Raw genomic sequence first — 12,505 nt, forward strand, 5'->3', positions numbered from 1 at the left:
TCGGACTATTCTGTCAGGGCTGGAGCATGCTTGCTTCACCTTAGGGTCATTCTCGCTAGGTTCAACTATCGGACTATTCTGTCAGGGCTGGAGCATGCTTGCTTCACCTTAGGGTCATTCTCGCTAGGTTCAACTATCGGACTATTCTGTCAGGGCTGGAGCATGCTTGCTTCACCTTAGGGTCATTCTCGCTAGGTTCAACTATCGGACTATTCTGTCAGGGCTGGAGCATGCTTGCTTCACCTTAGGGTCATTCTCGCTAGGTTCAACTATCGGACTATTCTGTCAGGGCTGGAGCATGCTTGCTTCACCTTAGGGTCATTCTCGCTAGGTTCAACTATCGGACTATTCTGTCAGGGCTGGAGCATGCTTGCTTCACCTTAGGGTCATTCTCGCTAGGTTCAACTATCGGACTATTCTGTCAGGGCTGGAGCATGCTTGCTTCACCTTAGGGTCATTCTCGCTAGGTTCAACTATCGGACTATTCTGTCAGGGCTGGAGCATGCTTGCTTCACCTTAGGGTCATTCTCGCTAGGTTCAACTATCGGACTATTCTGTCAGGGCTGGAGCATGCTTGCTTCACCTTAGGGTCATTTTTGGTCTTCATCTGTTATTCTCTTCTCTAAGGAGCCGTGTCAGGGTGAGGAAAGTAAGGTATCTGACCGTCTGTCCACTTTTAGGAGATGGCGTGGTTGGTAGCTGTTTATCTTGTTAGCTACCCTTTCTGACTGTTTTGTGTGGAGTAGGAGTAAGCTAACATCAAGTCAGCTATAGGCCTATGCAGTCAGATGTTCAGGAGTAATAACTATGTAAAACCATCTAGCCAGATCCTGCATGTATGCATCCTATATGTGTATCATATGTGTGTACTGTGTTGTAAGTGTATCAAGGATGATGTCTGACTATGTCCAAATAACTGTACTTGTGTTCATAGTAGTCTGATTGGGAATGAGAAAATATACACTCATTTTGGGTCTTCATCTCGTACGAATTCGCAAAATGAATGAATGCCGGGGAAAAAGCACTATTGCACATATTTTGCCCATGGGCCGCAGAATTTTTTTTTAAGCATAATTTAGATATTTTTCTAATTGGCATTGTTGACATTGGGTAGGCTATTTGTTAGTTATAGATGTACTATCTGGTTGCTAAAATTCTAATAGTTTGCCTAAAGTCAGTTTAGGTGGCAAAACAAGCAAGTATAGTGTAGAGAATAATTGTACCCTTAAACCGCTGTGAAATATCTTTTCCATAACCAAAAATATTGTGCTTTCAGCTGTTTGAAGCTGGTATTCAAAACCAAACATAAAAGATGAAAAAATGTAACTTAAGAACGGGAAGAAGCTAAAATTAGCGCACATAGAACAGATCTACCGCTTCTTAGACTTGCTTTGAATTAGAATGACAGATCTACTGTATAACTCACATTTCTATGTGAATTTGGTCAGGTCGCCCAAAAAAGTTACTTTAGCTTGTATATAATATAATTTGATACAGTACATGCAGCTTCTCTTCTGTCATTACTTGATGCTGTATAATACGAAATAAAGCCTTGCTCACCAGAATGTCATAAATCGATAGGATCACTGCATCATCAACAATCTACTTGACATCAGTAAAGCTTTCTCCTGCATTTCTGCTTCTCTCTTGGAGCAAAGACGTTTAGGGACCGGCGATATTTTTTGTGCAAAATTTCCAAATTACAGTACATATTTTTGTTGAAAAGCTCTGAAAATGACCTAACATGTTCCTGATAGAATATGCATCCAAGATTAACTGAAATACTATGTGGTTGAAAGTGAAATACTGTCAGCTTTTATGTTGCGGGGAGGAGGGGGGGGGGGACAAATGGCAGGAAATAATGTAATTGTGCATTCTCAGTATGGATGAGCCTGGTACGTTGATGTTTGTTGCTTACTACATTCATTTTTTACCAAAAGGTATGTAGTGTGATTAGTACATAGTATGTAGTTTTAGTAAGTAGTAGACAAGACAGATTTTGGACACATGTGGTTACATGTTAAATCAAGGTTGAATGAAAATATTGATAGTCTGATCTGATTGTGGCCCCTGCATAGCCAGATGTACCTGTTTTCCAGCTGTATCTGCTGCATGTCTACCACAGATATGTACTGATCTGTGTGTGCACGTGTGTCTGTGTGCGTGTATATTTCAGATTCAGATGTACCAGTTGTCCAGGCTGCTGCACGACTACCACAGGGAGCTGTACAGCCACCTGGAGGAACACGAGATCTGCCCCAGCCTCTACGCAGCCCCATGGTTCCTCACACTCTTTGCCTCCCAGTTCCCACTCGGATTCGTCGCACGGATATTTGGTAAGCAGCGGATTCATTGATGTTTTTCTCTACAGACTTTGTCACACATCGCCACTGAACATTTGTATGTGGATATTTTTGAATGTCCCAGGTGTGCCTAGGGCTGTTACGGTAACCTTATTACTGCCACACCGGCGGCCACGAGTCATGAGGGCAGTCAAATTCCACATATCCGCTTAGTCACGGTAATTAGCTCTGATGCTGCTGATGGTCTACCGAACTTGCTAACTGCCTGGTACTCAGCACTCTATTGTCCCTCTAATCACTCTGACATCAATACAAATGTAATGGAAAATCGAATCAAACACTTCATGAGAGCTTATGTTGCGCAACATTTATATAGGCTTTGCAATTGCATGAGAAAACAGAGTTTTGTCTTCTATTAAAAATAGGAGGATCCCATCAGCTTTCTATAGGCTAGGTCTTATATATTTATTTCCTAATATTAAGAACGTTACTTATATTTACAACAGGAGTATAGCCTACCTGGCTGGCATAAAAATGAATCCCGGAAAAAAGGATCCTATTTACATTGCATTCTGAAAGTATTCAGACCCCATGACTTCTTCCATATTTTGTTAGGTTACAGCCTTATTTTAAAATGTATTAAATCTTATTTTTTTCATCAATCTACACACAATAAACCATAATGACAGTTTTTTTTTTACGCAAATTTATGAAATATCACATTTACAATCCCCAGATCTGTGCCTTGACACAATCCTGTCTCAAAGCTCTACGTACAATTCCTTCGACCTCATGGCTTGGTTTCTCTGTCAACTGTGGGACCTTATATCAACAGGTGTGTGCCTTACCAATCAATTGAATTTACCACAGGTGGATTCCAATCAAGTTGTATAAACATTTCAAGGATGATCAATGGAAAAAAGATGCTCCTGAGCTCAATTTCGAGTCTCATATCAAATTGTCTGAATACTCAAATAACTAAGGTATTTCTGTTGCAAACATTTTTATAAACCTGTTTTCGTTTTGTCATTAAGGGGTATTGTGTGAAGATTGATAAGGCTGTAACGTAACAAAATGTGGAAAAAGTCAAGGGGTCTGAATACATTCCGAATGCACTTTCTATACAGGTGGATGATAATGGTCCATTTTAAATCAAAACAAATTTCACACTCATATTATTTAGTACATGTAAAGACAAGATTAAATGAAGAAAGTCTAGTGGGTGACCATATTAGCCTGTCACTTGTACTTCATTCATTGATAATATATAATTCACAACTAGGCAAGAAACAGCGAATGCCTTCTTTTTTTTGTTGACTTTATATCACAGTCGCACACCTCATGTAGCCTAGCCTAAATGTTTTGATAAGGTTTGTATCACAACTAAAAATCTAATTAATTTATATAGCCCTTTGTACATCAGCTGATATCTCAAAGTGCTGTACAGAAACCCAGCCTAAAACCCCGAACAGTAAGCAATGCAGGTGTAGAAGCACGGTGGCTAGGAAAAACTCCCTAGAATGTTCAAAACCTAGAAAGAAACCTAGATAGGAACCAGGCTGTGAGGGGTGGAGATTATAACAGAACATGGCCAAGATGTTCAAATGTTCATAAATGACCAGCATGGTCAAATAATAATAATCACAGGCAGAACACTTAACTGGAGCAGCAGCACGGCCAGGTGGACTGGGGACAGCAAGGAGTCATCATGCCAGGTAGTCCTGAGGCATGGTCCTAGGGCTCAGGTCCTCCGAGAGAGAGAAAGAAAGAAAGAGAGAATTAGAGAGAGCATACTTAAATTCCCACAATACACCGGATAAGACAGGAGAAGTACTCCAGATGTAACAAACTGACCCTAGCCCCCCAACACATAAACTACTGCAGCATAAACACTGGAGGCTGAGACAGGAGGGGTCAGGAGACACTGCAGCCCCATCCGATGATACCCCCGGACAGGGCCAAACAGGAAGGATATAACCCCACCCATTTTCCCGAAGCACAGCCCCCACACCACGAGAGGGATATCTTCAACCACCAACTTACCATCCTGAGACAAGGCCGAGTATAGCCCAAAAAGATCTCCGCCACGGCACAACCCAAGGGGGGGCGCCAACCCAGACAGGAAGATCACATCAGTGACTCAACCCACTCAAGTGACGCACCCCTCCAAGGGACGGCATGGAAGAACACCAGTAAGCCAGTGACTCAGCCCCTGTAATAGGGTTAGAGGCAGAGAATCCCAGTGGAAAGAGGGGAACCGGCCAGGCAGAGACAGCAAGGGCGGTTCTTTGCTCCAGAGCCTTTCCGTTCACTTTCACACTCCTGGGCCAGACTACACTCAATCATATGACCCACTGAAGAGATGAGTCTTCAGTTCAGACTTAAAGGTTGAGACTGAGTCTGCGTCTCTCACATGGGTAGGCAGATCATTCCATAAAAATTGAGCTCTATAGGAGAAAGCCCTGCCTCCAGCTGTTTGCGTAGAAATTCTAGGGACAATTAGGAGGCCTGTGTCTTGTGACCGTAGCGTACGTGTAGGTATGTACGGCAGGACCAAATCAGAGAGATAGGTAGGAGCAAGCCCATGTAATGCTTTGTAGGTTAGCAGTAAAACCTTGAAATCAGCCCTTGCCTTGACAGGAAGCCAGTGTAGGGAGGCTAGCACTGGAGTAATATGATCACATTTTTGGGTTCTAGTCAGGATTCTAGCAGCCGTATTTAGCACTAACTGAATTTTATTTAGTGCTTTATCCGGGTAGCCGGAAAGTAGAGCATTGCAGTAGTCTAACCTAGAAGTAACAAAAGCATGGATTAATTTTTCTGCATCATTTTTGGACAGAAAGTTTCTGATTTTTGCAATGTTACGTAGATGGAAAAAAGCTGTCCTTGAAACAGTCTTGATATGTTCGTCAAAAGAGAGATCAGGGTCCAAAGTAACGCCTAGGTCCTTCACAGTTTTATTTTAGACGACTGTACAACCATTAAGATTAATAGTCAGATTCAACAGAAGATCTCTTTGTTTCTTGGGACCTAGAACATGCATCTCTGTTTTGTCCGAGTTTAAAAGTAGAACGTTTGCAGCCATCCACTTCCTTATGTCTGAAACACAGGCTTCTAGCGAGGGCAATTTGGGGGCTTCACCATGTTTCATTGAAATGTACAGCTGTGTGTCATCCGCATAGCAGTGAAAGTTAACATTATGTTTTCGAATGACATCCCCAAGAGGTAAAATATATAGTGAAAACAATAGTGGTCCTAAAACGGAACCTTGAGGAACACCGAAATGTTCAGTTGATTTGTCAGAGGACAAACCATTCACAGATACAAACTGATATCTTTCCGACAGATAAGATCTAAACCAGGCCAGAACTTGTCCGTGTAGACCAATTTGGGTTTCCAATCTCTCCAAAAGAATGTGGTGATCGATGGTATTAAAAGCAGCACTAAGGTCTAGGAGCACAAGGACAGATGCAAAGCCTCGGTCTGATGCCATTAAAAGGTAATTTTCCACCTTCACAAGTGCAGTCTCAGTGCTATGATGGGGTCTAAAACCAGTCTGAAGCATTTTGTATACATTGTTTGTCTTCAGGAAGGCAGTGAGTTGCTGCGCAACAGCGTTTTCTAAACATTTTGAGAGGAATGGAAGATTCGATATAGGTCGATAGTTTTTTATATTTTCTGGGTCAAGGTTTGGCTTTTTCAAGAGAGGCTTTATTACTGCCACTTTTGGTGAGTTTGGTACACAACCGGTGGATAGAGAGCCGCAGAGTTGTGCAGACTCAGAACAACTGAGCTTTGAAGGAATACGCATATTTAAAGAGGAGTCCGTAATTTTCTTTCTATAAATCATGATCTTTTCCTCAAAGAAGTTCATTAATTTATTACTGCTGAAGTGAAAGCCATCCACTCTTGGGGAATGCTGCTTTTTAGTTAGCTTTGCGACAGTGTCAAAAATAAATTTCTGATTGTTCTTATTTTCCTCAATTAAGTTGGAAAAATAGGATGATCGAGTAGTAGTAAGGGCTCTTCGGTACTGCACGGTACTGTCTTTCCAAGCTAGTCGAAGACTTCCAGTTTGCTGTGGCGCCATTTCCGTTCCAATTTTCTGGAAGCTTGCTTCAGAGCTCGGGTATTTTCTGTATACCAGGGAGCTAGTTTCTTATGAGAAATGTTTTTAGTTTTTAGGGGTGCAACTGCATCTAGGGTATTGCGCAAGGTTAAATTGAGTTCCTCAGTTAGGTGGTTAACGGATTTTTGTCCTCTGACGTCCTTGGGTAGACAGAGGTAATCTGGAAGGGCATCAAGGAATCTTTGTGTCGTCTGTGAATTTATAGCACAACTTTTGATGCTCCTGGGTTGGGGTCTGAGCAGATTATTTGTTGCAATTGCAAACGTAATAAAATAGTGGTCCGATAGTCCAGGATTATGAGGAAAAACATTAAGATCCACAACATTTATTCCATGGGACAAAACTAGGTCCAGAGAATGACTGTGACAGTGAGTAGGTCCAGAGACATGTTTGACAAAACCCACTGAGTCGATGATGGCTCCGAAAGCCTTTTGGAGTGGGTCTGTGGACTTTTCCATGTGGATATTAACATCACCAAAAATTAGAATATTATCTGCTATGACTACAAGGTCCGATAGGAATTCAGGGAACTCAATGAGGAACACTGTATATGGCTCAGGAGGCCTGTAAACAGTACCTATAAAAAGTGATTGAGTAGGCTGCATAGATTTCATGACTAGAAGCTCAAAAGATGAAAACTTCATTTTATTTTTTGTAAATTGAAATTTGCTATCGTAAATGTCAGCAACACCTCCGCCTTTGCGGGATGCACGGGGGGGGATATGGTCACTAGTGTAGCCAGGGGGTGAGGCCTCATTTAACAAAGTAAATTCATCAGGCTTAAGCCATGTTTCAGTCAGGCCAATCACATCAAGATTATGATCAGTGACTATAATTGTCTTTGAAGTAAGGGATCTAACATGAAGTAGCCCTATTTTGAGATGTGAGGTATCACGATCTCTTTCAATAATGACAGGAATGGAGGAGGTCTTAATCCTAGTGAGATTGCTAAGGCAAACACCGCCGTGTTTATTTTTGCCCAACCCAGGTCGAGGCACAGACACGGTCTCAATGGGGATAGCTGAGCTGACTACACTGACTGTGCTAGTGGCAGACTCCACTAAGCTGGCAGGCTGGATAACAGCCTGCTGCCTGGCCTGCACCCTATTTCATTGTGGAGCTAGAGGAGTTAGAACCCTGTCTTTGTTGGTAGATAAGATGAGAGCACCCCTCCAGCTAGGATGGAGTCCATCACTCCTCAGCAGGTCAGGCTTGGTCCTGTTTGTGGGTGAGTCCCAATTATCTACAAATTCCATCTTTTAGGAGGGGCAGAAAACAGTTTTCAACCAGCGACGGAGTTGTGAGACTGTGCTATAGAGCTCATCACTCCCCCTAACTGGGAGGGGGCCAGAGACAATTACCCGACGCCGACACATCTTTCTAGCTGATTTACACGCTGAAGCTATGTTGCGCTTGGTGATCTCTGACTGTTTCATCCTAACATCGTTGGTGCCGACGTGGATAACAATATCTCTATATTCCCTACACTCACTAGTTTTAGCTTTAGCCAGCACCATCTTCAGATTAGCCTTAACGTCGGTAGCGCTGCCCCCTGGTAAACAGTATATGATCGCTGGATGATTCGTTTTAAGTCTAATACTGCGGGTAATGGAGTCGCCAATGACTAGAGTTTTCAATTTGTCAGAGCTAATGGTGGGAAGCTTCGGCATCTCAGACCCCGTAACGGGAGGAGTAGAGACAAGAGAAGGCTCGGTCTCAGACTCCAACTCGCTGCTTAATGGGGAAAACCGGTTGAAAGTTTCTGTCGGCTGAATGAGCGACACCGGTTGAGCAGCATTTCCCTCCAGAAACCGTGAGAAAGTTGTCCGGTTGCGGGGACCGTGCGAGGGGATTTATACTAACGTTACTATCTGTACTTACTGGTGGCACGGACACTGTTTCATCCTTTCCTACACTGAAATGACCCTTGCCTAACGATTGCGTCTGAAGCTGGGCTTGCAGCACAGCTATCCTCGCAGTAAGGCGATCGTCCTCCTGTATATTACAGCGACTGCAATTAGAAGGCATTACTACTTAGCTACAGCTGTTGGAGGTCCTGACAACGTCCAGATAAAGCATCCGGAGTGAAAAAGTTGAATGAAAAAAAAAGTTGTGTGGGAAAAAAACTAAAATATAAACGTAATTAAAAAGTAAAAACCGTAAAGTTGTCAGGTAGCAAAGTAAGGTTGGCAACAAAACACACAGCAACGTAAACAAGTCTGCAAGTTGTGACACATATGCATATGGAATCATGCAAAGCTGTCATCAAAGCAAAGGATGGATACTTTGAAGAATCTCAATCTCACTAAAGTGGCCAAATAACTTCATAAAATGAAGCACATTAATCCACTTTACAACCGGTATAGAGCATAATTGGCATATGCAGCGTGTGAGTTTTAAGATTGTGGAAGATTATTTTCACCATAATTATAATAAAAGCATTACATGCATTATCGCATTTGTGGTCACTTTTGAGAAGGGTGTTTTCCTGATTAGTTGGTTGCATTTTGGAACATTCGCACTTATAGCTTACTGCAGTGTGCGCATTGCTGGGTTTATAATGTGAAAAAATTGCCTAATAGTTTGTTAACATTTTAAGCTAAACGTTCTGATCTGTTGTGTCAGTCACATTGCTATCAAAAAAAGTAGTAGTTGTATTCATTTGGGATCTATCGCGTCCCAGACTATTTTTGTAATATTTCTATCTCACACAGAATATAATAGGTCAACTTTTGTACTAATGGGAATACTGGAGTGATTTTATCATGTAAATCTTGGTGGGGCAAACAAAAAAAATCTATTTATGATGCATGCCAGCGAAGCCATTGCATAGCACAACACTAAACGATACATTCATTGCGCTATAACAGTAACAAATGGTGTCCACAAACTGTTAGGGCCTACATAAAGCTGTCCCAACAGCAGAGCTTTCTTTTCAGCACCATGGAGTGAATCCTTACCACTGCTACACCTGGTTATCAGCGGAGCCTTGTCTGACAGCGACACTGTTTATTCAGCCTCATTTACTGCCATTTAAAAAAAACATAGCTGATATGGCCGAATTGCTTAAACAAATGTGGTTTCTACTGACAATTGAGATGTACAAACTATGGCATAAGAGAACGACGGGCGGATGAGAGGCAATCCGTAATTTTGATTAAGACAATGAGCGAGCTAGGACAGACACACTCAATATAACTATTTGTTCAGACAGAATTCAGAACATGGGCTGTTCTTACAGTATTCTCCCTGTACACCAAGTCAGAACTGTAGGATAAATAAAGGGGGCACATAAGCAGACATTGAACGCTCTTACAATATTCGATGATTACATTTCTCTAAAACAGGATATAGGCTTCATGTGGACCATCAAGTCAGAACAGTCAGAACAAACTATGAAATAACACATATGGAATCATGCAAAGCTGTCATCAAAGCAAAGGGTGGATACTTTGAAGAATCTCAAATATAAAATATATTATGATTTGTCTAACACTTCTTTGGCTACTACATGATTCCATATGTGTTATTTCATAGTTTTGATGTCTTCACTATTATTCTACAATGTATAAAATAGTAAAAATAAACAAAAACCTTGGAATGAGTAGGTGTGTCCAAACTTTTGTCTGGTACTCTATATATTTTTTTTTGCTAAACAGGTCTGGGGGTCTGCTATTCGTTAGGCCTATTCATCTTGTTGGCTGACGAATAGTAAATGTGTACAGTTCTTCCAACATCTTTAATATGCGCCTCGGAATTCGCGAACAGTTGCATCCCGATGTGTCTGTCTTCACTTGTAGCCTGTGAGAAGGACCCAATCACGTGAAGGGCATTGGCTAATAAGAATTGAGATATCTGAGCGAGCCATGTGAGTGAGAGGTGCTTCAGAGCACGCAGCCGGGAGAAGGGAATTATAACTATTATCAGCCCAAGGGCACAACGACCATTGGCCGCAAAAGGCATACCTTTTTTAATGGTGCATTACGACCACAAAGGGGATGCCACTGGGAAATTTGAGGCATTATCAAATGCTTGTCAAATTGTGAATGAGAGACTGATTAAGTGTGTGCGTTTATACCTTTCATGCAACTTCTTTCAAATCATGCATCCTTAGAATGTATAAAAAATCTAAACATATAGCCTAATGTTTGTATCACAACTAAAGTTGCATAAATAACTCTAAATTAAGCATATAGGAGGACCTGTTTCTTTGTTAACCACTCAACACAGAATAGCCATGTGTGCACTCCCTCAAATCGTTTGGAGAAGATATCCTTTCTATTTTATTCAGCTTTGTTCAATTGTATTCTTCATACTATAAAATAATGCCACGGAATTCTAAGCAAATCTTGTCTGCTAAATGAACTAGTGTAGCCCAAAGCGATATGACATAGCCAGATCAGGTGTAGGCTATGTTACATGGATTTATTCGACTTTTTACAATGTTGATGTTCCAAAGTTCTGCATCAGTGGCTTGTGTGTGGAAGCCAGGAGATGCTAAATGTGTTTATGTTAATTAACGGTAATTTACCGCGAGACCGGCAGCTATTTGTTTGACAAAATTTCATGACCGCCACAGTCCTACTGTACTTCCACAAACCTGTGGCTTACAGTCAGTTTCACACCCTTATCTTCACACTATTTTACTCACATTGAATCAGAAAAACTGTTTTCTTGTTTTTCCTACCTTCTCTGTTCTCTCTCTCTCTCTCACACACACACACCCATTCAGCCCTTGTCTCTGTGTTCTATGTCATAGACATCCTATTTGCCCAGGGGAGTGAAGTGATCTTTAAGGTGGCTCTGTGTCTACTGAGCAGTCACGAAGGGGAGATAGTGGAGTGTGATAGCTTCGAGACCATCGTGGACTACCTGAAAACTACAATTCCCAACCTCACCCACACCCAGATGGAGGAAACCATCTCAAAGGTAAAGATGGGGGGGGGACATTAAAAGTGAGCATTCACTGTTGGTGGTATATAGTGAATAGGGTTCCAATGGGATGCACACGTGTAGTCTTGGGATGCACAAAATTGAGATTCTCCATTGAAAGCGCTTCGGAGTCCAAGACTAGGTTTAATCTGGGTCTGGGAAACTGGCCCTACATTTACATTATATGGGGCCCTTGAGTAAGGCACTTAACCCTGAACTCTAGATGCCATGTGTGTGTGTGTGTGTGTGTGTGTGTGTTGTCTCGGGGTTGGGCAGAGCAAGGAGACTAATTTTCGTTTCAACAATGAACAGTAAAGCACTATTCTGTTTGATTTTGTAGCTCAAACCCATGAGTGCTCATGATGAGTGCAGTGCTTGTGGACATGAGTGACTTTGGCCATAAATATAGAGAGCGGTTGTGGAAGAGGCAAGCCTGCTCTATTTTATGACGACAATCCATAACAGAGCACATGACACACACCCTGCCCAAGGAGGACTGTAAAGACCTTTTTGTGGCTCTTGATTTGCTTGTAATGGGATACACAAAGTACACACAGGCTGTGCTTATGTCTTATGAGTAGCAGATCTGGGTTCAAATGTTTATTGAAAGGTCGTGAGTAAACTCCAGCACTTGTTTTTTATACTTATTACCTGACTGTACAGGTGTGGGCGATTTTGACTTTCTCTTTGCGGTTGCCAGGTGTTTGACACAAGTTGATGTTTTTCAAATCTGGGTTGCCAGGTATATATACTTTGTAATTATGTGGGTTGCCAGGTGTTGGACATGGACATCTCAAAGCAGCTACATGCGTATGAGGTGGAGTACCACGTGCTGCAGGACGAGACGGTGGATGCTGTGCTCCAGTCAAACGACTCAGACCGTCTGGATAAACTGGAGAAGACCAACAACCAGCTGAAGAAACAGAACATGGATCTGCTGGAGAAACTACAGGTGGGAAACTGGCTCAATTCAATTCAAACTTAGTTTCCTCAGGGCAATTAATTTTGCAGTCAAGGAGTACATAAGACACAATATATTATCCAAAAAGCTTACCCCAGATTCTATTCTATTGTACTCTTTACATTATGAATATCCCAGTAGAAGAAAGAGGAGCACTCAAATGACAGCAATGATCTTTGA

The 12,505-nt window shown here is 41.9% G+C and overlaps 1 protein-coding gene across 2 annotated transcripts in view; it reads left to right on the top strand.

Annotated features, from left to right (window-relative positions):
* The window catches only part of LOC139380166 (TBC1 domain family, member 4), a 136,077-nt gene that overhangs the window by 114,115 nt on the left and 9,457 nt on the right, over positions 1-12,505 (top strand). For both annotated transcript variants that reach the window (XM_071122611.1, XM_071122609.1), the window contains 3 exons: positions 2,177-2,336; positions 11,192-11,361; positions 12,140-12,316. In XM_071122611.1, coding sequence (XP_070978712.1) covers positions 2,177-2,336; positions 11,192-11,361; positions 12,140-12,316 — 507 coding nt within the window. The remainder of the gene's footprint in view (positions 1-2,176; positions 2,337-11,191; positions 11,362-12,139; positions 12,317-12,505) is intronic.

The sequence above is a fragment of the Oncorhynchus clarkii genome, chromosome 22 (genome assembly GCF_045791955.1).
Source record: "Oncorhynchus clarkii lewisi isolate Uvic-CL-2024 chromosome 22, UVic_Ocla_1.0, whole genome shotgun sequence".
NCBI lineage: Eukaryota > Metazoa > Chordata > Actinopteri > Salmoniformes > Salmonidae > Oncorhynchus > Oncorhynchus clarkii.